Below are 24,516 nucleotides of genomic sequence, written 5' to 3' on the forward strand. Positions count from 1 at the left end.
TCCCCTCCTCTTCACCCTCTATATGCTCCCCCTCGGTGACATCATCCGCAAACATGGGGTTAACTTCCACATGTATGCGGATGACACCCAACTCTACCTTTCCTCCTCTACTCTCAACTCCACGACCACCGATGTCCTGACAGCCTGCCTGTCCGACATCGAGTCCTGGACGAGAGACAACTTTCTTCAGCTCAACGTGCGAAAAACCGAGGCCCTCCTGATTGGCTCACGTCAGCGCCTCCGCACCTCAGGCGCTGACACCATCAGCATCCAAGGCTGCACTCTCCACCTCTCAAAGCCAGTCAGGAACCTCGGCGTTTTGTTCGACCCTGAGCTGTCCTTTCTCCCTCACATCCGCACCACAACTGGCACCGCCTTCCATCACCTCCGGAATATCGCCAGACTACGGCACTACCTCACCCCTCACGCTGCTGAAACCCTGGTTCACGCCTTTGTCACCTCAAGGCTGGACTATGGGAACTCTCTCCTCGCCGGCCTTCCCGCCACCTCCCTCCACAAGCTGCAGGTCATTCAGAACTCTGCAGCTCGTGTACTGTCCCGCACCAGGCTTCGGGACCACATCACTCCCACCCTCGCTCGCCTCCACTGGCTCCCCATCCCCCAGAGGATTGATTTCAAGATCCTCATCCTCACCTACAAGGCCATTCACGGCCTTGCTCCCTCCTACCTCTCCAACCACCTACCTGCCCGTACCCTCCGTTCCTCTGGCTCCGGTCTGCTCCACGTCCCCCGCCCCAACCGCCCTACTATCGGTGGTCGGGCCTTCAGCCTCTCAGCCCCGAGGCTCTGGAACTCCATCCCCCAGTGCCTTCGCCTTGCTTCCTCCCTTTCCTCCTTCAAGGCCGGTCTCAAAACCTTTCTCTTTGACCGTGCCTTCAGCTCCCCTCTCGACTCTCTTCCTCCTCCTCGCTCCCTCCCTTCCCTCCCCTCACCCTGACCATTTCCCCCCTCCTCTCTCCCTCCCTTCCCTCCCCTCACCCTGACCATTTCCCCCCTGCTCGGGTCATGACCCAACTGTGCAGCGCCTTGGGACGTCCTCCTGACGTGAAAGGCGCTCTATAAATGGAATCTTGTTGTTGTTGTTGTTGTTGTGTGCAGGAAGGTTCCACAATCAGTCATGATGTGAAGGAGCAATTTATCTGGAGGATTGTTGACCAGGATATTGGTAGAAGGGAAATAGGAATATGTGGTACAGAACAACTTTGGTAGAGAATTGAGAGCAAAGTACCCGGGAACTTTCCAGACAGGGAAGTTCTAAAGAAGGTGAGGATTTCATTTTTTTTTAAAAAGATGCCTGTTTGCTGAACAAAAGGAAAATCTATTTGTACCAGTTCAATAAAAAAAATGAAAATATGAAATTGTTTGGTGTATTAGTTAAGTAAACATTGCATCTGAGGCAATGTGGATTCTCAGATGCAATTTTTTTTAAAATCATGAACTTCGTGGTGTAGCTCTTCAGTTTGTGCTGGAAAATCCAATGCAAATAAAAGATATACTTTCAAAATCATGATGAAACAGATTTATTGTTTTCTAGTGAAGACTCGCTATACTCAGCATAAAAGTTTTGCAGAATTCCACAGCACAACAGCAAAAGTCTTCTTGTGTAAAAGTGTGTATATAACAGCAGAAAAGAAATGAGCACTATCACAAACAATTATTATAAAACAAGCCAATTTACCACTTATGAAACTAAAATTCATTGCATTGCAAGCATCCAGCAAGTAACAAAATGGTAAAGCTGGAAGTAATGAACAAGAATCTAGCCATCATCCTATGCATGTCCATTTTTGGTAACCACTAATCAGTTACTCAGAAGCTTTATGGAAACCATTTCAACAAAAAGACACAATAGAAGAAAAGGTGCTGAAAGGAGCTAGAGCTGCTGACAGCATACATATGCTGCAAACTTTGCTTACCAAAAAGTTTTTTCTTTAAAAAAAGTAGTTGGGTTATGCATCATTTCAGTACTGATGCTGGGCTACTGATAACAGAGGACAGTAGCTTCATGGACTGAACAAAGTACACTTTAATGCAACAATTAAAATACTGAATCCACCAAATGCACACCAGAGGACATACACATTGCCCGCTTACCTACTTTCTTCTAATGTTAGATTTAAAGTTTCCCTCCCTCCCCTTTGAAATCAGGACAAATGTAACAATTTTAAATCTCAGAATATACATGTACACACGTGTGCGCACGCACACACTTCAGAGATCCACTGAAAATGGAGTTTTAACTGACAGCATTCCTGCTTCATTTAAGGAATCGATGCCAGCACTCAAGTTAAAACAGCGCTGCACACAGGGTTCATTTTATCAGCTTCTATATTTTGCACGAGATGTCAAGCAACCCTACGATAAGTGACCTAATCTGTGGAAGGGCTGTAAGCCATCTTTTGTGCAATATACCTTTAACTCTTGCAGACCAAATGGGGAGCTATTATGTGCTAACTGGAAAAATGACTTTACGTTTATATTTTGACCACAAGATATTTTATAAGCACACACGATTAGTAACATTCAAATGAAATCTCCATATGCAGTATCTCTGCTTGGTCATCTTTCAAATCAGTATTCTAAATCACAACCTATATAGTTTTCAGGATTAGGTACAAATGGAATACTACAATGTAAACTGAACACTTTCACAACAGCAGTATGATGCTAGATAGACCGATAATCTGTCTCCAATAATTGGTCACAAAAGGTCAAGTATCTTCCAGGTGCCTATCCATCCCAGTCCAGAATGTACCCATTTTGTGTGTCCTTCAAATGATTACAAACTCCAAATCACAATTCTCAAGGAGCAGCATAACAACACTGTTATGACACAGAAGAGATGGGATTATGTGGGGAACCCATTTGGGTGAGGACTTTATCTAGCCATTGCAGAGGACCGTGTAGATGGATCTCTATCCAGCAAGGGGTGCTTGTCACATCCTGTCGATGGTACTCAGCTCCCCAACCCTACAAAATAAAAGAAAGGACATTATAAAAAGCTAAAGAAAGACATTTTAAAAAGCTGAAGGAAACAATTAGGGGAACAGTCTCAATTATTCTTGTGACCAATATAGGAGACTATCCATGGTAAGAAATGGAAAATGGTTTCATTTCCAGTCACGTCAGCAACATGCAATAGGCTGAAAGCACAATAAACCTCCCGCTACGCTCCACAACAATCCTCTGATGGAATGTCACAAAAGCACCCTGTTCAGTGCCAAGAATGAATTGTGTCTGCTTATACCAACTACTGAATATTAAAAATCCACAGACCAGTGCATGGTAACTGAATAAATTCACTGGACCGACAGCGGAGTCCCACTCTGCATAGCTTTTACACATCAACGCTCAAAATAAGTATTTTTCAGCATCAAAAAGCACAAGCTGAATATGCAGAATTGATTACCGCCCAAACACAAGTCTGTTTCAACTCAAATTCAAAGGGTTAGCAAATTAACTACAACGAACATAACCATCTACAGCTTAAAACAATTTGAAAATATTCTACTTAAAAGCCTAACAACATAAGCGAACAACCTAAAATAGTGTCTTTTATAAATCTGTACCAAACCGTTGCAATTACTTTATTCTACTTCCATCATTACCTTTACAAAGCTCATGCGAATGGTGCACATCTTGGTAAGTTCATAGACAGCCTCAAAGCCATGGTTTACAGATTGGGCCAAAAGCTGGGCAAACTCCTGATTGTTGAAGATCTTCAAACTGCATCCGCTGGGAATCTTACAGACTGTAGTCGGATGGAAGTCATGATGATAGTTGCAGTTTCGACTTTGCACAAAAATGCTACTGTCACTCAGGCATTCAGCATACACTTCACCTCCAACGTAATAAAGGTGAACACCTACAAAATGAAGAACAGCGGTTTATTTGGCATATGTTTTGCATTTCAAGTTTCCTCAAAGCATCATCATCCTACAGTAAATCTAATCTTGTTGGATTGATAAAGTATATTGAAAAACATTCAATGGGGCAACATGACAGCACAATGCCACTCCTTAAGCTGCTTTGTCAAGAGTAGCAGAATACGGTTCACTCTTTGTTGGCTATTCTCCATGCTGGTGCTCTGCACTTTTGTGCAAGTATTAGTGGACAGATGTAAGACTGCTATGGTACAGGTCAGGAATCAGATTGCCTGCTTGATTCTTCTAAGCCAGATAAGAAAATAATTTAAATGGGAGAGGGGAAGAGAAAGAATATCTACACTAAAGATCAACACTGGTCTTTAAATTTTGATTGTAGCAGGGTGTATCCTCGCTTCTAAATGTTCTCCAAAACTATAAAAGACAAAACATGAGCAAAAATGCAGCAAAAGCATTAATCTAAATTGTTTTGCATCATTATACACAACAAAAGTTTAACAACAATTTACATTTGTGTGACGCCCTTCATATGGGGTAGCGTCTGAGCCCTTAAAGGCAGTGCTTGACACCGACAAGGGGGGACATGCAGAAGACTAGAACCATTTGAGTGAATGGGGAGAGCAGAGGAGTAGGGTGTGAGCAGGTTGGACAGGTAGCTTGGGCATGAAATGATTTGTAGTTGAGCATGAGAATCTTGAAATCAATTAGTTCTGCAACAGGGAGCTGCAGTTGGAGCCAGTAGAGGCCAGCAAGGACTGAAGCATTGGCGGTGCAGAGTTTGGTATGGGTGAGGATACAGACGCCAGAGTTTAGAATCAGTTGGATATTGTGAGTGGTGGAAGCTTACAATTTTAGCTTTATATTACATGTGCTTTCCAAACATTTACTAATCAGAGAATTCTTAGGATTATTTACTAATCAGAGAACTCTGCTACAAATGAGGATGTGCTATACTGAAGGACACTATCAGGGCTTTCATTGTCATGTTTCAGAACTGAGCAATAAATAAGGGACAGCTGGAATGTTTATGAATGTGATCAGTGTTGTCGAGGTCAGGAGTTTTATTAACAATGGCATGAAAGCGAACAGGTGTATTAAAATTCACATGTTACACACATAATACTTGTGAAGTAAATATCTCAATGTAGATGATTAAATATGGGATTACCTTTTCCAATATGTCTCCTGGTGTTCTCTATGGTAGAGTTACGATTCACATTGGACAGAAGCCCAAGGCAGAATCTATTCTTGTTGTTTGAAGGATCAGTAAAGCCATCCACTAATACGCTAGTCGAAGAGGCTTGAAAAGCTTCTCCCACACGGTTATTCAGCTCATAATAGACAATAGAGCACCAGTGTTTTGGCTCCTCGTAAGCAACTGGCTGAACATCTGCAAAGGAAAATTATTACATTCACATTTCCCCTAAATGAACAGCTACAGGTTATATACAGCAAAACGTTTCAGTGAAATATATTCGTGTCTTATACATTCACACAATTACATTGAATAGATTCACAACACTTCTTTTTAAAAAAATCTTATTTTTCTATTGGTCTCCAGTGTGCCATTCCATCATTGGTTAGAGCACAGTGGTTGGGTAGCTCAGTGGTTACAGCTCTCGCCTCGCAAGTGAGAGAGGAGACCTGGGTTGTATTCCCGCCAGGGCGAAATGTTGGGCAAGTTTTCTTACTCCACACGCCTCTGTTTATCTAGCAGCAAGTAAGAACCCGGTTGTTAGTCGATTGGTGCATCGCTTTTCCGGGGATAATAATCCCTAAAAAAAAAATAATAAATTAGTCACTCAATCCATGACTGTTTGTGGGACATTGCTGTGTGCAACTGGCTACTGTGTTTCACCCACAAATATACAGTCAATTCACTTTACAGTATATACTGTGAAGCGCTTTGATATCACTAGAAGAGGTGAAAAGCGCTATATCAGATGCAAGTATTATTATTATTAGGTGACAAATTGCTCTTAAACCTCTGATGGCAGTACTATTACCAGCCACTAGGAGGCACAAGAGTTAACCAGCACTTCAATTTTCCCTCCTTGAAGGGATTGACCACTGCGCTACATCTTTCTGTAAAAACATGATTCTTTGGAAACTAAATCAACTCCAGGCACAAAATCCTTGTGTGCATTACACAAGTTCTCATTTTGTATTTTTTTGCAGGATAATGAAATGATAAATAATGAAATAATAAAAAAGTGAAAATAAATCCTTGTGCACATAATTTTGTTAAAAATTTGGTTGTGCACAATGCAGCACTCAATTTAGAACATTATTCAGGGTCACTACATAATTTCAAATCTCAGCAGAAGCTAATTTAGAATATTTTCTTGGGGAAAGGAAACACTACAAATCAAAGTTGGAAAACAGTTCAGACTAAGATCTAACAAGCATGTACAGTTCACAATTTTGACCCCAACGTGGGCAAATTATGGAATCAATGCCAGCTGGCCATTTTCATAGAATGATTCATGGTCATCACTCATATCTCTGAACAGACTTCCCAAAAGTAGTCATAAATCATGAAGAGCAGGTGGGCTTTGTCTTGCAGTTCCCAGAATACGCCAATACTGGAAATTACGTAACAGCAGTGACAGGATGCAGCTTGTTAAAGGCAGTCTTTAAAGACACTACTGCTGTCCAAAAGGAATAGAACTTCAAACTATTTAAAACCTTGTGCTTTCTACTCAGAATGGTATTCCATTTTTATGCGCCATTTGTTTCTTTAAAGAAAACTGAAATAATTTTATAGTTGCTCCTTTTGCTCAATAGATTTTTGATCTTTATTACTACTGCTCAGAACTCTGATGTCAGCACTCCACCTCTAATGAGAACTACACAAGGTCATGTTTTACATGTATTTTATTAAAAGAAATAAAAATGAAGTCACTAATATCTGGAGGTTTTCAAAATTGCATCAATAATTTTAGAAATCTGTGAACCAAAACTCTTCATTATGTTAACTTTAAAACTTTTGTTAGGCTGGCTTAGCAGTAGCAGAAAGTTGGGGGTTCAAACCCCACATCGGGAGTTGAAAGTACATGGTCTAAATTGACACTCCAGTGCTGTGCTAAGAGTGTGTTGTGTTATTGGACGTGCCTTAATTCGTACAAAATGTTAAAGCAAGGTCCCACCTGCCTGTTCAGGTGGACGTTAAAGACCTAATGGTGCTATTCGAAAAGAGAAGGGAGTTTCTCCCAGTGTCTTGGTCAACAATTCCCTCAAATAAAATTGGTTGTTCACTTCATGACTATTTGTGGGACATTACTGGGCACAACTGTGTTTCACCCACAGAATACACAGTCACTCCACTTTACAGTATATCCTGTGAAACTCTTTAAGATTCTTGATAACCTGATAACACGCTACATCAAATGCAAGGATTATTATTAAAATCTAAAAGTTTTGGTACATTCCTAAATTCAGTCTCAACTTGCAAAAAAAGCTTTCAAATTACCCCTGAATTTAAGAATTTTTCAAAATTCTGCATGAAGTTACATTTTAAGCCAAAACCATGAGAAATTTCAAGCCGCAGTTATCTAGCGCAATTTTGCACAAGCTTTGAATTCTCCTGTTACTTCACCAATTCACGTGCAATACAAAGAAATTTACATTTTGTATCCCTGACAGTACAGATTTGGCAGCACAAGCAGAAATGACTTAAGTTTGCAAGTCATGTCTGTATGAGTACGCTTTTGAGATTGTGCAACTGCAATATAAAGTACTTAGTTCATTCTTAAACAAGTTGAACTAGTAAAACATGTGAATTCTTGTCTTGAATACATGGTTTATAGACACCTGGGAGCTACAGTTTATAAAAAAAATTGTAATCAGACATCCAGCTTGGGGAAGGGCACTACATGAAGAAACAATTTCTGAGGCCGTCATATTTGTGATCAGGAGCTGAGCTTTAGATCTTCAAGGCAATAAAATTTTCCCCAAAAATGGCATGGTTGGCTATTTGTTGGACATTCTCTTTAAGGAATACAAAATGACAACTTTTCCATTCAGCAGTAAACACAGGGCTATATTTTCAGATGTTTTCACAAGAGGCATGAGCATGACATACTCTGGAATCTGGCACTATCTTTAGGAAACAGCTGCAACCCCTCCCCACTGTGCACATTTACTCAGTTACTACATCACCTACTCTTCCCTAGAATTCAAATTCAAAGTTCACAAAATTTAGCATTGTTAATATTTCAAATTTTCAAACAAGTATTTTATTCGTGGATGTAAAAGTAAGAATAGAATCATGGATTTTTTTGAGAATAGAAGACGTTTGGCCCATTGCGTCTGGGCAAGGCTCTTTGAAAGATCTTTTAAAGCCTTTCTCCACAATCCTTTCATACTTTTCCTTTTCAAACATTTTTTCAATCCCTTTTAAAAGCTCAGTAATATGGATTCTCTTTCAAAACATTATTTTTGGTAGGTAAAGTATTAAGGAATTAATGGTAATGAATAAAGAGAAATTCATTCTTGGATTGCTGAGTAAAGTGGATCTATAGATGCAGATAGAATATATAGAACCATTACTTTCCTATGAAAATCATATTGCTTGTTTACTATCCCAGATTCAACTCTTTGAGCACATCAGAATACCAAAGGAAAATTTCTTCCCTGCTAAATTAGCCACCTTTAATCAAGATCAAGCATTATGTGAAGCTAGAGTAGAAAAGTAAATGTTTAACATTGTGCACCAACAGTTGTACAAGGGTAGATGTATTTTTCTAAACGCCAGTTATAATTTTTTTTCCATGAAGTTCAATGGAATTGGGTGGGGGTGTTAAAAGGTAAACTCGCAGTTCAGGAAACAATGGGAGCATTAATTTAATCTTGGCTGATGACAAGGTTTTCCTGGTATAGACACAAGGGCATTACGCAGACTGCCAGTGACTTAACCCCTACAATACCATGGATGTGTTAGCTTCCCTAGCACTTCACAAATTCAACAATCTCCCGTGAAGTAAGAGCCCCATCAGTGTTGGAACAAATAATTCCTTGATTAATTGCAAACCGAAGGGGAACACCAAAGTTGAACAGGAACAAAGGAAAACAATTCAAAGTGGTCAATGGGACACCAAGCTTGGGGTAAAGTGAACAAAACCCTCTTTTATTTTTATAAAGGGTTACTAGTCATCTCGAAAAGTATATTGGGAGCAAACAGAAATAAGTATGTTTCAGTAATTTTCGTAGTTGATAATAATGATCCTTGTATTTGATATAGTGCCTTATCACGTCTTCGAGACATCTCAAAGCGTTTCACAGAATAGACTGTAAAGTGAATTGCCTGTATATTTTGTGGGTGAAACGTGAAAGTCAATTGCGCACAAACAGTCATGGACTGAAGTGACCAATTTATTATTATTATATAATATTTAGTTAATAAGATATAGAAAGGATAGAGGAGGTTGGGAATATAAATAAAATTAAAAGTAGCAAAATAAGGTCAGAGAAAGTGAGAAAGAACAAAAAACAATGTTAACCCATTTAAAATGGCATTCTTTGTGCTTATTTTAACAGCATACAATTACAGTAATAAAGATAGTCCCTGACACCTGAGCAGCTTTATTAGTGTTTGTTTCAAGGTCAGTGCATGATCTGAAAACTTTATGGCCAGCCTAAGGGCTATATAATCTCAAAACTACTTGCAGATTCTGCACATTTTACCTGGAGTCAAGTGTGAAGTGGTTACATTATGGGTTTTTAGTGTTTGAGATTTGCAGCACAATCAGGAAATAGGCAAAGGCTGAGACCTATAATCCCCTCAAAGAGGAGCCTGGACATAACAGATGTCAAGAAGCCATGTGCCAAGGTAACACCAAACTTCAAGCATCTCCTCGTAATCAAGACTAACTGGATGTAAAATTGATAGGTAGAATGTTTTATTGCCAAATTCCCACAAACTGAACCTCATTCAAGTGCCGCTAGATCTGAAATGAAAGGGTGCGTCAACTCCATATAAGTATTGGACAATAATTGGCAATTATTCATAAGAATTTCTCTGAATTTTTATAATTTTCCAAGGATTATTACAATTTAACTTTTAAAGCCATTTGCACTTGGGCCTCCCATTGTATTAACAAGCCACCACTGCAAGAAATGTTATATTTGATTTAATGTTTGTCAGACAATACACTGATATATTTAAAAACATATTGAATATTTCGTCCTGCACCAAAAATCAAACAAAATCAACATCAATTAGTTGTAGAAAACAAGACGGTGATTAACTCTCAGAGGAGTAGTTTTAAATGCTCTAGCAGATCACTGAAGAATCTTACTATGTTTGGCACCAAAACACTTATTTTCTTTCCTGTTATATTAAAAGTTTCATTTGTTACCTGGTCTGTTGGTTATATTTGGTGGTACAGAAGGCACGAGAACATTCGATGTGTCCATAGGCTGTGAACCGTCTTGTGTCATCTGATCATCTGGTGGCATATAAGCAGGAGGGGGGGTATCAGCTATAGGTGGAAAACAAAAATTATAACCGTACATAGCAAACACTGAACTACTTCAAATGTCATTAAATGCCACCACAATACTAAACTAGCTTGAATACATTAGAAAATGAATATTCAAATGCAGCCTGAGTTCCAATTTTTCCAACTAAAATACTTGAGCAATGTAGAAACAGCAAAACCAGAATTTAATAATTTATAGCTAGATCTTTGATTTTGTTTAAACGCATTGTTACCTAATTTGAAAACTTACTTTACTTTCAAATGTAAATTTAACACAAAATAATCTTTAAAATAATTGGAATCTTGATTTAATTTGGGCATCTATACACATTCAAAGACTTACAAAGAATATACAGCACTGAAACAGACCACTTGGCCCAAGTAGTCCATGCTGGCGTTTAGACTCCACACGAATCCCCACCCATTTCTTTCCTCTCTCCCAAACCGTTCTATACCCCTCTCTGTCATGTGAAGATCTAACATCATGCTGAATGCATCAAACTTTATCTTCATTGACAAATTTATGTTACTTCCTTGTATTCAGAGCACTGTTGTGCTTCATTTAACTTTGCAATCTCTCCTTCAGTAATGTTATCTATGTTAGACAATCAGATTTGAATTTTTGATTCAGGTCTTGTGGCCCATACAAAACAATACAAAGCCAATTTACACTTATAAAGCACTTTTCATGTTGGGAGGACACCCCAAAGCGCCAGCAAAGACTAAATAGTGTTTAATCCATACTAAAATACTGCTCTGATATATTTCTATACTCATCTACTCCGGAAATAACATAGAATCAAGGTTACATAAGCTATTGCCAGCAATTTCATGTTGTTCTTCAAAGCATTAATAATGGGCCTCTCTCTTTCCTGAAATTATATCTGTGAAGAAAACTATTTTGAACAGAGCTCTGGTCATACCAATCTGTTCCCTTCTCAAGGGACTGAGCATGTAATCAATTGTACCTGGCAAACCTTGTATATCAATCACACAGTCTTATTTATTGGGAACAGGCCAGTTTGTCCCAGAATGTGATTACTGCCACAGAGAGATGTATTGTATTGAGAATTCCAGGCATCCTTTCACCTGTTCTAAAGACAGTCATAACTCACTTCTGTGTCTACAGCACTAAAATTATTTGCCTTTCACTGGTAAAATCTCTCTAAAATTATATTCTTTAAACTGATGCTAGATCTTACAGATATTGTGGAAAATACACACTCAATAACCATACGAACATTTATACTGCAATTAAGGAAGTTCATAACTTTCACAAAAATGAGTTATCTCTATTATATATAATGTATGTATATATAATACACACATACAGAAACATATAAACTTATGAAGGTAAATAATGCAGGTGTACATAGTTGTACTGCTCTTACCTGGGATTTGAAAAGGGCTGCTTGGTCCAGAACTTGCTGGAGAATGAGGATATGTGCTACTTCCAGGGGAACTGGGATAACTTCTATTAGGAGAATTGGGGAATGGGTGGGTATTTGCTTGCTGAAAGGATTCTGGAAAGGCAGCATTATGTGGCATAGGAGGATCGTTTCCTAAATTGCGAAACTGTGCAAGGAGGCTATGCTGTGGGTTATACTCACTGTGCCTCGGAACCAAGACTGGGGGAAGAACTGGAAAAAATAGAAAGGAAAGATGTTCAACAAATTCTGGCATTACTGTTTATGAAGCTAAATAATTAGAAACTCACATTAAGAATACAAGTGGATGGATGGCTATTTCCCATAGATAACCCTTTTGAAATGAACAGCAATAGTCTGAAAAACCAAGCACTCCCATTTATTAGCCAAAGAATGGCCATAGTGATGACCTGCTATGACACAGTCCGAAAGTCTGAATTCCAGAAACTTGAAGTCTGTTTACCCGGTGTTGAGTGTATTTCTGTGTATTTTAAAATAACAATACTATACTTTGGAACAAGATAACCTCTGACCCAGAAGCCCTAAAATGGGACTTTGGACTCCCAGACTAGAGTGACCCTTCCATGCAGTATTTGGGGGAAGCATTGCTTCATTAGGTGGTGTCTTTCAACAGCAACTTACATTTATATAGTGCCCTTCACATCTTGCCTTTCGGGTAAAATGATAAACTGAGGTTCTGTCTGCCTGTTCCAAGGAGACTTTAAAGACCCTATAGTACAATTCAAAAAACCAAGGAGCTTCTTCAGATAGCCAATTATCCTCCACTTCACAGCTGTTTCTTGCACCTTACCATGTGTAACTGGCTGCCGCATTTGCCTGCAAATAGTCACTACAGTACTTGGGATCAAACACAAACCAAACATAAGATTTAAAAATAAGTGAACTGTTATTGCTTGAGTTCAGTGCCAAATTTGTGAACATAACCAGGATACAAGCATTTTAATCTTTCGATTCTGAATATCCAAATAATTTTAGCCTGAGTGACCATCATATTAAAAATCTGTCCTTTGCTTAGTGGGACACGATCCCTAAACGCCCTGTGACTGCATTACTCCCCCTACTTATCTCACAATTTGTAACAGAGCCTTCATATTAGCCAATCAGAAGCCACCTGATGGTCATCTCACTACTATAATCAGTCTGTCATATCTCTACCACAGACAGTCAGAAAAATCAATATGGAGTCTGTATGCAAGAAACAGCAGATAAAGTAATAAAATATCAATACGAAATTAGTATGGGAGAGGATGAGTAATGCTGATTAATGACACTGCTCTTCAGTCATACTCGAGTCCAATAGATATCAGATCCCGAATTAACCTTCCTCCTTTCAATTGCTTTACTATAATATACTCGGATGCAAGATTTCAAATTGATGGTAGGCAGCTTGTGCAAAATACCATACCAGGTAATTAAGTTTAAATTTGGACCCTCAGAGATAAATGCATAGACATACATCTCATTTACATCAACTGATTAATTATACTTCAAATTAAGAGTTTAATTATTCTTGAGTGACTGTGGGTTAGGATCCAAGCCAGACTGATTCAATTCTGTTTGTTCGCCATTATGCAACCAAAGTAAGTTTTTGGCACTGCAACTTCAAATCTGGGCAAAAACCTGGTTGCAAAAAATAGTGCAATGCCCTCCCTCCACATCACCAGATCAAAGTGAACAGCTGGTTTGGAGCTATTACAAACTGGCTTTCTTTCCCATATCTACTACATTAATGACCTCTTTAGAGATACCTAAAAGTAAACTTACAAGTGTTGGATGTTTCCAAAGTTAGGCAACATCACAAATCACTCGATAATCTTAAAACATTTTAAATCAGCTGTTTGCATTGAATTTACCACCCACTACCCAAATCCACAGTGATCAACAGGAACACAATTCATGAAATTCTAAAAAAGCCAGGGCTATAATGACAGCTGTAGTCAAAAACCGGGTGCCTGACAGTCAATCACCACAGTATGTAGGAGTTAAATTTCCAATGACAAGCCACTGACTAGAGGTTGGATACTGGGTTTACAGAGATAACTATTTAGAAAATTCTAGGTCTCTTGTAGGGGAAAACTAAAAATGGCAATGGTATTATGCCATTGGCTATTGCATAGAGATCTAAGGTTTCACAAACACTCATTTAAACCACAAGATTTACTTGCAATACTTCAAATTATTTAGGTGTCATCCTGGCTCAATACAATCCAATTTGCATAGCTCAGTTAGCAGCACTTTAGAGTCAGAAGGTCATGGGTTCATGTCCCACACTGTGAACTCACAGTCTCGGCTGACACTCCAATTCTGGGCTGCGGAATGATGCAAATGCAGACCTTCAGATGAAGCGTTAACCCACCTACCCTATAAGTCCCACCTGCTTGTTCAGATGTAAATTAAAGTTCCCATGGTACTACTCAAAAAGAGAACTGATTTCCTTCCAGTGTCCTCGCCAACAATTCCCAGATAAGTCATCATTCACTACGTGGCTGTTTGTGGGACGTTGCTATGCGCAAATTGGATGCCACATTTATAATAAATCCTGTGAAGAACTTTGAAATACCCTCCCAACGTGAAAGGTGTTATAGCAAATGCAACAATTATTTATTACAATCCATGATTTTCCAATATAATAATCAAGAGCATCACCCTACAGTAGTTATGTCTTGCACACATTAATGAAAACATGAATCCTGATGTTCAGGGAGTTTGTAGAACATGACCCAAAAGGGGAATTTTAGATCATGTCATTTATAGATCCATTAATGAAGTACAGTACGTATAAAACACAGCAATGATACTTAACAGACTTTCAGTAATTATCCCTTAAATTAACATGGCACAGATGCCATAAACTAAAAAACTTTGTTTGCATTTCCTGTAATTGTGTGTAGCATTCCAGATGAATCACTTCCTGTGCCCATCTTCCTCAAAATGCCACATGTCGGCAGAGCCTACCAGAGAGTATGCACAAGACAAAGGTCTCATTCTCAATCTGGAATTTCCTGCCTGTTCCACACAGCCAGCTGTTCCTGTCAGGTCAGATGACCTTCTGTTCTGCTAAAGCAATATTACTTTCTAAGAAAAAATAGGCACTGTATAGTTGCACAAAGAACATGAGATGGTTTGGAACTTCATGACAGACACTGGTAACACCACAGAGAGAACATGGTTTGTCTTCTGCATTCAACCGTACAGGTCCTAAAACTCCTGACAGTAATTTGGGTAGAAACAACCTGCAAAACAGAGACACTCCTTAAACTGTTCGTAGAAACTATCAACTCAATAAAAAAGAGCTAAGATCCTTCATTAAAAAGGAAAATGTGGTTACGTTCTATTCAGTGAGGTCCCACACATACCATAACAAAATCCCTGGAGAAATGTCACCTGTCGTTTTCAATTAATTAATAATGATCTACACTTGCGTAATGTGGAGTCAATGCTATCAACACAGATGAAGCCCCGACACGTTTCCAGCTAATGGAATCTTGTAATACTTTTAAAAAGACAGAACATAATAAAATAAAGGTAAGAAATCGCACTTAGTCATTTATTTAAAAGCACATTTGGCAGCTACTGCCAAAGTTTCAACCAAATGTGTTTTTAAATAAACAGCTAAGTGTTCGCTTATGTTCTGCACAATTTTGTGCTGCTAAATTATGACAATTTTCCACTCTACCATTTTTTCACTCCATGATCCTTTTCTACTCTTTATCCATCTGCTAATTGTTCACATAATCCCGTTAGGTTAACACCTTTTTCAGTATCCATTTTAGAGGCTGAGCATTAATATTCTATCATTTGCTCTTCAAGAAAACCTCAATTTATCCGGTCATTGGTTTATATGGAATCAAGTGCAACCCTGTTTTAGTGCACAAAACTGATACATAATTGATGTTCCACAATTTAACAGGAGTGCACCATAATGACACTTATCTGTAAATAACTGATATAAATTAGGCCTTGCTAAATGCACTCAGAACATTTTTACTGGGCAGACTTATTGAATGCATTCACCATTAGGAGATTTAAGCTCAGTATTTCTTGGTCCTCTAAAGACCTACTCGTATGTCGTTCATTTGGGCTGCAATAAGCACTTGCACATGCTGCCATGGATTGACAAGACTCTGCCCCTTCAGTCACGGAATACTATCGGATCTTTTGTGGATGATAACCGAGAGACTCATTTGAGTTTTAAACTAACTAGTAACTAGGAATTAATAGGATGTCACATCATATGAAATAGTTTACTTCCTTTACCACAGTCATACTCCACTTATTTAAATCTCTTCATTTTGAAATAATTAAGGTTAAATTCTATTCAAGACATTCCTCTCCATGAACTCAGAAATTTGCAATACAAAATAATCCTTGCATTTGAAAAAGCACCTTTCACGAGGAGAGGGCATCTCAAAGAGGTTCAAATTGGCAGCCAATTTGCACACAGCAAAGTGCCATAAACAGCCATGACATGAATCAACAATTTTATTCGGAGAATTGTTGGCCAGAATACGAAGAGAAATACCCTTCTCTATTTTTGAATAGCACCATGGGATCGTTAACATCCACCTGAACAGATAGGACCTCAGTTTAACATCTCGTCCGAAGGCATCTCTGACAATGGAGTACAGCCCCAGTACAGCATTGGCTGGGGTGGCCTGGAGTGGGGAGCAGAAACAAACAGACCAAGCCTTATTTTGAAAGCAGGAGTCCTAGAGTAACAACAATGCGATCTGAAAGTGTGACTGGCAGATGGTTGGTATTAGATTTACAATGTTTACATAATGTAATTGGAACAGTCCTATAGCAGAGATTGAAAAATGCTATACAGCTAACTGCACCACTTGTACCTTGACCTAGTTTATAGCCCAGGTACCACAAAGTATTATGACTGTGGGCTTTCTTGTCTGACAAAGAAGTAAGAGAGAGGGGGCATCTGGGAACATTACTGCATCAATGGTGACCAGTCATTAAGACCGTTTCCAAATTCTATTAACTAACAGGCAGTATAGGTAAAACTGAGGATCCTCAGAACCTTGATCCAATATCCATGTACCACCAACTGATCAACTGAGCTTCACTGTCACAAATTTCATGAAACAGCCTCCGATCAGACTTGGTGGTGATGGTGGGGAAATCTTATTTACCTTAGCCAAAAAAGGTTTGCTGCGTCTCCTTTTTCTCTTATTCCAGGATCTTTTGGAGAATAGAATCATAGAATGTTACAACACAAGGCATTCGGCCTATTAAGTCTATCCTGCCGGAGGGGAGGGGCATTCCCTACATAAACCATCTTGTACAATCCCCACGCTCTTACTCACTATTCATACATATATTTTTCTTAGCAGAGAATTTTAAGCAGATATTACATGTCTGCCTATTGTGCCCAAGTCTATAGTCACATGCCTATTGTGATAGATCTGGAATATTAAAGAGAAATATTTAATGTCTGGAAAAGTAAATGTAGTTCAGATAAGTTTTCAGTTTCCAAGCTCCATTCAAAAACATTTATTTCAGATACCTGCCTTCGTGTCACTCCCTGCACAATATCCTTCCATTTACATAGTACACCCTCGTCCATTTAGTTCATTTTATTAATTCTCTTGCCCAAAGGCAACAACGTACCCATTTGATTACAATGAAGGCTCACGGTCACAACAGAATTATAATCGGGAGTTTACCATCTTCAATTTGAGAATTCATGAGCTGAAACATTCTCAAATTGAAGATGTAAACAACCTTACTACCTAATTTGTCTAGTCTTCTTCAGAGTTTAACTAAGTCAGTTGTTACATATCAACGTAGTTTCTGTTTCAGTGGAGGAAACTGTTTGACTTGCAGATAGCTTGTCCAATTTAAGTTAATTATTTGTAAAGCATGCAGTATTTTTTGACATGGAGATTAGTAGTCAAATAGTATGACTCAAGTAGAAACATTGACTCAATTTCACTTAAAACCCTAAAAAACAAAAGCTACTTTTATTGTGGATCAAGAATGTAGTGATGTTCACTGTAACCATTCATTCTCAATTTTGTAATCCATTGCAAGACAATGTTGAGGAGAAAAAAATGCACTTTATGCAAAAAAGAAAAATTATTATTTGCAAACAATCAGCTACTTCTGTAGATTTGGATGACTTGGGGCGACCATGTAATGCTTCACTGAAACAAATGCCAGAACCACAATTTTAATGGTATTCTTCAACTGCGGTTGTCAGCACGATTACTTAATATTTTGATTCTACTCCCAGTAACCAAAGCATAATTTTAAACATTTCCAATCTAGCAGTACATCTTTCTGCCAGGGATACAAAATTATAATATGGAAAGTTTCCAGTAGGCTGAAAACGGTTTTCCTGCCAAAATCTGCTACTCAACTTCACGGGCTACCCCAGGAAGAGTGACAGAAGCAGTGTGCCTATCTCATTTCACTCCAGCTAATTTCGGGTGGGTGGGGGGTGGACAAACAAGGAAGAGGTTACAGACACAAACCTACTTGACTACTCTAAAGCAATGAAGTTACAATGCACACTTGATATGCTGATCCTTCCAAACCTATGAATGACCTTCACCAAGTCTCTAGAATAAAAATGTACATTGTCAAGAAAAAAGGGTGAATATACCACAAAATCCTTGTTAAACACGCATGGATTTAATCTTTACTTGCAAACATGAAGAGGATCGGAGTAAATAAAAGCTCTCAGTTGCAAAAACTGCTATGCAATAACATCATGAAAGGAAACAATGGAGTGAGTATGAATGAGTTTAAATTTAAATGAACGACTGTTTGTGGGACACTGCTGTGTGCAATTGGCTGCCGTGTTTCGCCCACAAAATATACAGTCAATTAATTTCACAGTATATTCTGTGAAGCGATTTGAGATGTCTGGAAGACATGAAAAGCACTATAATCAAATGCAAGGAGTATTATTATATTATTATGAGTGATTTACTGTCGTGCCCATTTAAACCGTCAAGAAGCCGGTCATTATTAATGAATTTTGGGTAACACTGATGTCCAAAAAAAAATGGTATCATTCTTGTTTCTGAATCAAGTGAATCAAGTCTCTTTGACCGTGCCTTCAGCTCCCCTCTCGACTCTCTTCCTCCTCCTCGCTCCCTCCCTTCCCTCCCCTCACCCTGACCATTTCCCCCCTCCTCTCTCCCTCCCTTCCCTCCCCTCACCCTGACCATTTCCCCCCTGCTCGGGTCATGACCCAACTGTGCAGCGCCTTGGGACGTCCTCCTGACGTGAAAGGCGCTCTATAAATGGAATCTTGTTGTTGTTGTTGTTGTTGTATGGGTTCAAGCTCCATGTCAGCAATTGGGCTCTTAATATCGGCGGATGCAGTACTGTGTGAGCTCTACACCGCCAGAGATGTCTTCCTTCAGATATGCTGTTAAACCAAGGTCTCAACCCACTGCATGCTTTTTAGGTTGTTGTCAAAGGTATCATACTATCGGAAAAGTTTCTCAGTATCCTGGCTAAGTCCAGATAAAATTGGTTATTATGGGACCTGACCTACTTGTGCTGTGCACAAAATGGATGTTGCATTGGCTTTCAAAACAGTCACTTTAGCTGACAATTATAGTTACTGTTAAGTGCTTTGAGACATTGACATGACAAGGAATTTATAAAACTGATATTCACATGCCTTCTTTCTTGATATCTTCCTCTGCTCAGCTAACAGGTCTACAGCAAGTCCTCTGGCCCCTTTATACCACCAGTGGTGATCGAGTCTTCGGTCCCAAAACTCTAACCTTTGGAACTCCCCGTCTCAATCCCTCTCATTTGCCCCTCTCTATCAAGTTTAAATCCCACCTTTAAAATTACATCTTCAACTCCACCTATGGTCATCTCCCGTTCTCCCCCCACTCTGGTCAAATCCAACCCCACCATAATGAAGCACTACCAGACTTTCTCACGTGAAAGGCGGTATACAAAATGCAAATTGCTGTACTCGACTCCAAAATTTCCTAGGCCTCTAAAAGTAATAGAGCAAGATGAGCAGGGTGTTTGTAATAAGTCTACAGGAGAGGAAGTCACCACATTACATGCTCTGAAAGGACAAGTTTCCCTCTGCAAGAAATATGACTTGGGAAAGCACATGAGAAGAAATAAACTCCAACAATAAACAGTACTCAAAAGTACTACCGCATTCACGCCAACATGCATTAAATTTGTCTATTAATTAGATTTTACAGAAGTTTAAATGCAAAATTTTTAGATCATTATTTATGCAAATACATCAATGTTCTTATTTACTCAATTGAATTTGCTGGCAGCAAGCAAAACTTCCAAGTAGCCAATCCATGCACTAGAATTTAAAACAGGCCACTAACTTTAACCTCTTTCAATATAGGTTGATATCAAAATGATAATTTTACATGAGAAAACATAGATTATGTAATCCCACATCCCTGTCAGTAAATAGTATGTGCTCAGATGTTCAATAAATTCATAATGCCCAGTGTTCTCTACACTAATTATTGGAAAGTTACTGCCAAATCAATTTTCTTTCATGCACCCACTTTTGTTCCTGGTTACATTGGTGTTTAGTCTTCAGTTCATCCTTTCTAACAATTGAAACCAGTCCATTTAAAAGCAGTCAAAACCTAAAAGACTGTAATTTAAAAAGGATTGCAGTACTAAATGGAATAAGGCAGAGGAGCATGCTGATTTGGTTGTCGAGAATGCCAATGTTGGCTGAAGTAGATTGTTCATAAGATTTGAAAAACAGAAAATAATTCAGAAACATTCAATGCAGATTGCTGCAGCATATCGGGAACTACAGCTCAAGCTAGACTGATTATTATGTGTTTAACATGAGAAGGAAGCAATGGAAAGATGTGCAGGTCTGAAGTTACATTAGAGTAAATGTCACCAACTACAGAATTCACACATCTGTGTGCTAATATTTTAAATGTTGTGAAAGGTTAACACGCACACCAAAGTTGTCATTTTAACTCAAATATTAATTCTCAGTGGAGAACAAAAAAAGAAAATGCACTTCACTGTTGCATATCATGTCTTATCAATTATTGAAAACACATGTTACTGTCTAGACTATGTACTGAATGAAGCACCTACCAGGACTTTCTACTCGTTTGTAGTGGTATGGGTTAATGCAGACCTCCTTCTGTTTTGAGCCAAATGGAAACTCACAACACTCAAGTGGTTTCAGTTCATGATGACTTTGAAGATCTGGCCAACGCCATACACGACAGTAAATTACGTGCGGAAGGCCCTTGCGATGCGATACTTGAAGACGCCCATCCAGGGAGCGGGGAATAGTGACACAATTGCTAGGCTGACCCGGACTGCTTAAAGCCTTTTCCAACTCCTCCATGGCTCCCTTTTTCTTTTTCAGTTTTTTCACTAGAGCATCGACTGCTTTTTCAGCCCACTTTTCCTCCTCATCGCCTTGTTTCCAGCCCAGAAGGCGTTTCACAGCTGGGCTGGTGAACGAGAACAAGCTTGCCATTGTCATCTTGACCAGTTTTTGAAACCAATAGCAATTAAGCTATTGGGTGCAAGACACTAATAGTTCTGAACACTTTGCTTCAGAAAAGCGTACCGTCTTAGAAATGGTCAAACCTATTGTGTTGAGATATTCTTCTGCTATTCACTTAACAGAAATGTCCCAAAGTAAAGCTGTAAACAATTCCATGTGAAAGTCAGGATATTCAGCACTTCACATTACAGATGTTTCCTCTTCTGGATCTAACGAAAGAAAAAAATAGTTAGGAGGTGAAACCATTTTTGGAGTTATTCAACAGTAGTTCTACTATCAGTCTCAAGTTATAAACCACCAAAGTTTGCATTATAAAAGCATTTTGCAGTTTGAGTACCCAAATTAACAGAGCCAAATGTTTGTTTTGCCTGGTTGGCTAATAAGCTGGATCTGTAATGATCTCACTGGGCAAAAAAGCCTTAATTAATGAGAACGGTTCTTCATTTTGGTTTGGTGAATCCAAATTCTACAACATACCAATGCAATTTAATCAGTAACATTTTTCAAAAAATTGAAAATGGAATAACCTTTTACATCAGTCAAAAAAGATAAGCCTGGTTCAGTTGGTAGGACGCTCGCCTCAGAATCAAAAGTTTGCATGCTCCAGCCTCACAAGAGAGTTTGAGCTTATTGTCTAAGCTGACACTCCAATGCAGTGCTGAGGAGCAATGAGCTCTCACAAGTGCCGCCTGGCAGATGAGACATTAATCCGAGGTTCCATCTGCTTCTTGAAGTGAGCATTAAATATACCATAGCATTATTTCAAAACAGAAGGGAGTTTCCCCCAGTATCTTGGCCAAGAACCTCTGCATACAAAATTGGTCATTCAACTTTGTTATTATTTGTGGAACACTGCTATGTGCAAATTGACCGTCACGTTTGCCTAGAAATGCAGTTAACTGCAAACCCCAGTGTACCTTGTGAAGCTCTTTGAGACACATCAACAAATGTAATAAGACGTGATTTCAAATGCAAAGATTATTAGTTCTATATCCTTACATGTAGATTGAAAAAATAGAAAAGCATATGAAGATGGATTAGGTCTGATGTACTGCACTCCTAACATTTGCTGGCCTGTGAAATATTGAACATTACATTTTGGATCAAAGCTATTTTGACTCAACTTATTCATTCTCCCCATTCATTAAACAACTGGGATCACAACTTGTATGCAACAGGTAGACAAAAAAAGTGTAAAACTAAAATCTTTCTCTGAAATCACACATTTTTCACAGTACATCAGAACTAATTCAAACTACTTACAAAAAAAAGTTATCTTCTTGGGATTAAATCCATGAAATGTGGTTAAAAAACATGGTGGCACATAAAGAAAAAACACATCCCTTTTCTGATATCGATGAGGATTAAAAAAATCCTCCAATTATAAGAATGTAAAATTTGCAAAATCTACAAGGCAGGAATATGTGCCAATAAAGTATTATTAAAATGACTGTCTCTTCTGGTTGTATTTTTCTGAAATTTGAAGGAAGAAATTAGAGAAGGGCAAAGTAACTCTTCAATTCAATAAGTGACAATCAGTCTACCTATTGACAGTCTGCCTCAAACACTCAGGAGAAAATTGTCAAACAGTTGATAATCACAAGTGATAAGCACTAGAGATTCTGAAACTAGATTCTATCCATTCTATGTCTAATGGTTAATAGTCATAGTTGGGAAAAGAAAACTATAATAATAATCCTTGCATTTGATATAGCTAATAATATAATAAAATAATATATCATAATATAAACTGATATAATGATGCTCTATTCCAAGATACTGAATGACTTTTGAAAGCTGATTTTTAAATAGTAAATTTATTAGTGGTAAATCAATACTATAACTGTTGTCTTCAGAAATGTCACACTTAAGATGCTTTCTAAATTGGAACGTCCACCAACCAATAGATTCTTTGACACATCATGAGATCGAACTGCTGTTGGGATAAAACTTGTCAAACTATCCCTCTGCTTAGAAACGACTTGAAATGAATCACATTGCTAATTAAGAAAGATAGCCAAGATGCTCTGTTTTTGTCAGGATTCAACAATTGACATTGTAGCCCTATCAAGTAATTAAATAAGGATACGCTTTAGAGTAAGTTGCAGAAACGCATGGAATTTTACATTGTCTTTTCTAAAAGCAGTTTACTCTCATACAATGCAATTTACATGATTAGTGACTTTCATGTCACGAGGACATCTCAAAGCGCTTAAGAGAAAGACTAGAAATACACATTTGCATTCAGGTACAAATATGTTGTACCCGAATGCAAAGTGTTACAACATTTTAAGTAAAGACCTGTGAGAAGATTCAACAAATGATAAAGCATCATATTAAAATGAGTTTTTTTTAACTAAAACAGACTTTGGGACTATTAGAAACTGTAAAGTTCAGAACATGAGTGAACAGGGTCCTTCATCAGAAATTCTGAAGTGGCAAGATTAAGAAAATTATTCTCGTTTACAAAGATTAAGTAAACAAGGAGTTACTAAGATTTCAATAAAGCAGATTTAAAATAAGTGTTTCTACAAGGCTCAAAGGTTCTTTAGACAGCAATTTTAGTCAAAGATCATACAGTTCTTAGCTTGCAAAAACATTAGCTGGACACCTCTATTAATAAAAGCTGCAATGTTGAGAGGAAACAGACATTATATAACATGATGAACATGCCTGCCAAATTGGTACGGAACCTAAAGAGCCAAGCCCATATTATGGGAAGGGGTAAACCAAAGAACATCTTAGAACCATATATCTAGCATTAATGAAAACCTACAATCCTTAGCTCGCAACATCTATTTCGCCTACTTCAGCCAAGGGACAGAATTGAGTTAGTTATTATAACTTAAATCTTGTGAGATCATAAATGGAAACAGAAAGATGCGTATTTGAGCTAAGTATCCATTTATCACACTCACAATTGTAGGGGATGAGTTCCCCTTTTAAAATACTTCTGACAAGGATCATTTGTATACAACTGAGAGTGTAAGTGAACTGTAATTCACAGGGGAAAGGGATACCAGCTGCAATACTTTCATACGATAGGCACTTGCACTGTCTACATGCTGGTCACCACAAAGCAATTACCCCTCCCCTAACTACATTTCTCTATGAAATATTCATGATGTAGAAAGAGCCTAAATCTTTGCCCAGCTGCCATCAGAAATGGC

General features: G+C 38.4%; 1 protein-coding gene across 4 annotated transcripts in view; it reads right to left on the reverse strand.

The window, feature by feature from the left end:
- Positions 1-1,525: 1,525 nt before the first annotated feature.
- smad1 (SMAD family member 1) overlaps positions 1,526-24,516 on the reverse strand; it is a 44,196-nt gene continuing 21,205 nt past the window's right edge. For 3 of the 4 annotated variants that reach the window (XM_042338190.1, XM_042338182.1, XM_042338184.1), the window contains exons 2-7: positions 20,923-21,555; positions 11,779-12,027; positions 10,265-10,387; positions 5,074-5,295; positions 3,630-3,886; positions 1,526-2,991 (exon numbers count right to left, since the gene is read on the reverse strand). In XM_042338190.1, the coding sequence (XP_042194124.1) occupies positions 2,848-2,991; positions 3,630-3,886; positions 5,074-5,295; positions 10,265-10,387; positions 11,779-12,027; positions 20,923-21,322 (1,395 nt within the window). In that variant the 5' untranslated portion in view covers positions 21,323-21,555 and the 3' untranslated portion in view covers positions 1,526-2,847. The remainder of the gene's footprint in view (positions 2,992-3,629; positions 3,887-5,073; positions 5,296-10,264; positions 10,388-11,778; positions 12,028-20,922; positions 21,556-24,516) is intronic. The other variant, XM_042338194.1, reaches the window with a different exon arrangement.

The sequence above is a fragment of the Callorhinchus milii genome, unplaced genomic scaffold (genome assembly GCF_018977255.1).
Source record: "Callorhinchus milii isolate IMCB2004 unplaced genomic scaffold, IMCB_Cmil_1.0 Scaffold1, whole genome shotgun sequence".
Taxonomy (NCBI): Eukaryota; Metazoa; Chordata; class Chondrichthyes; order Chimaeriformes; family Callorhinchidae; genus Callorhinchus; species Callorhinchus milii.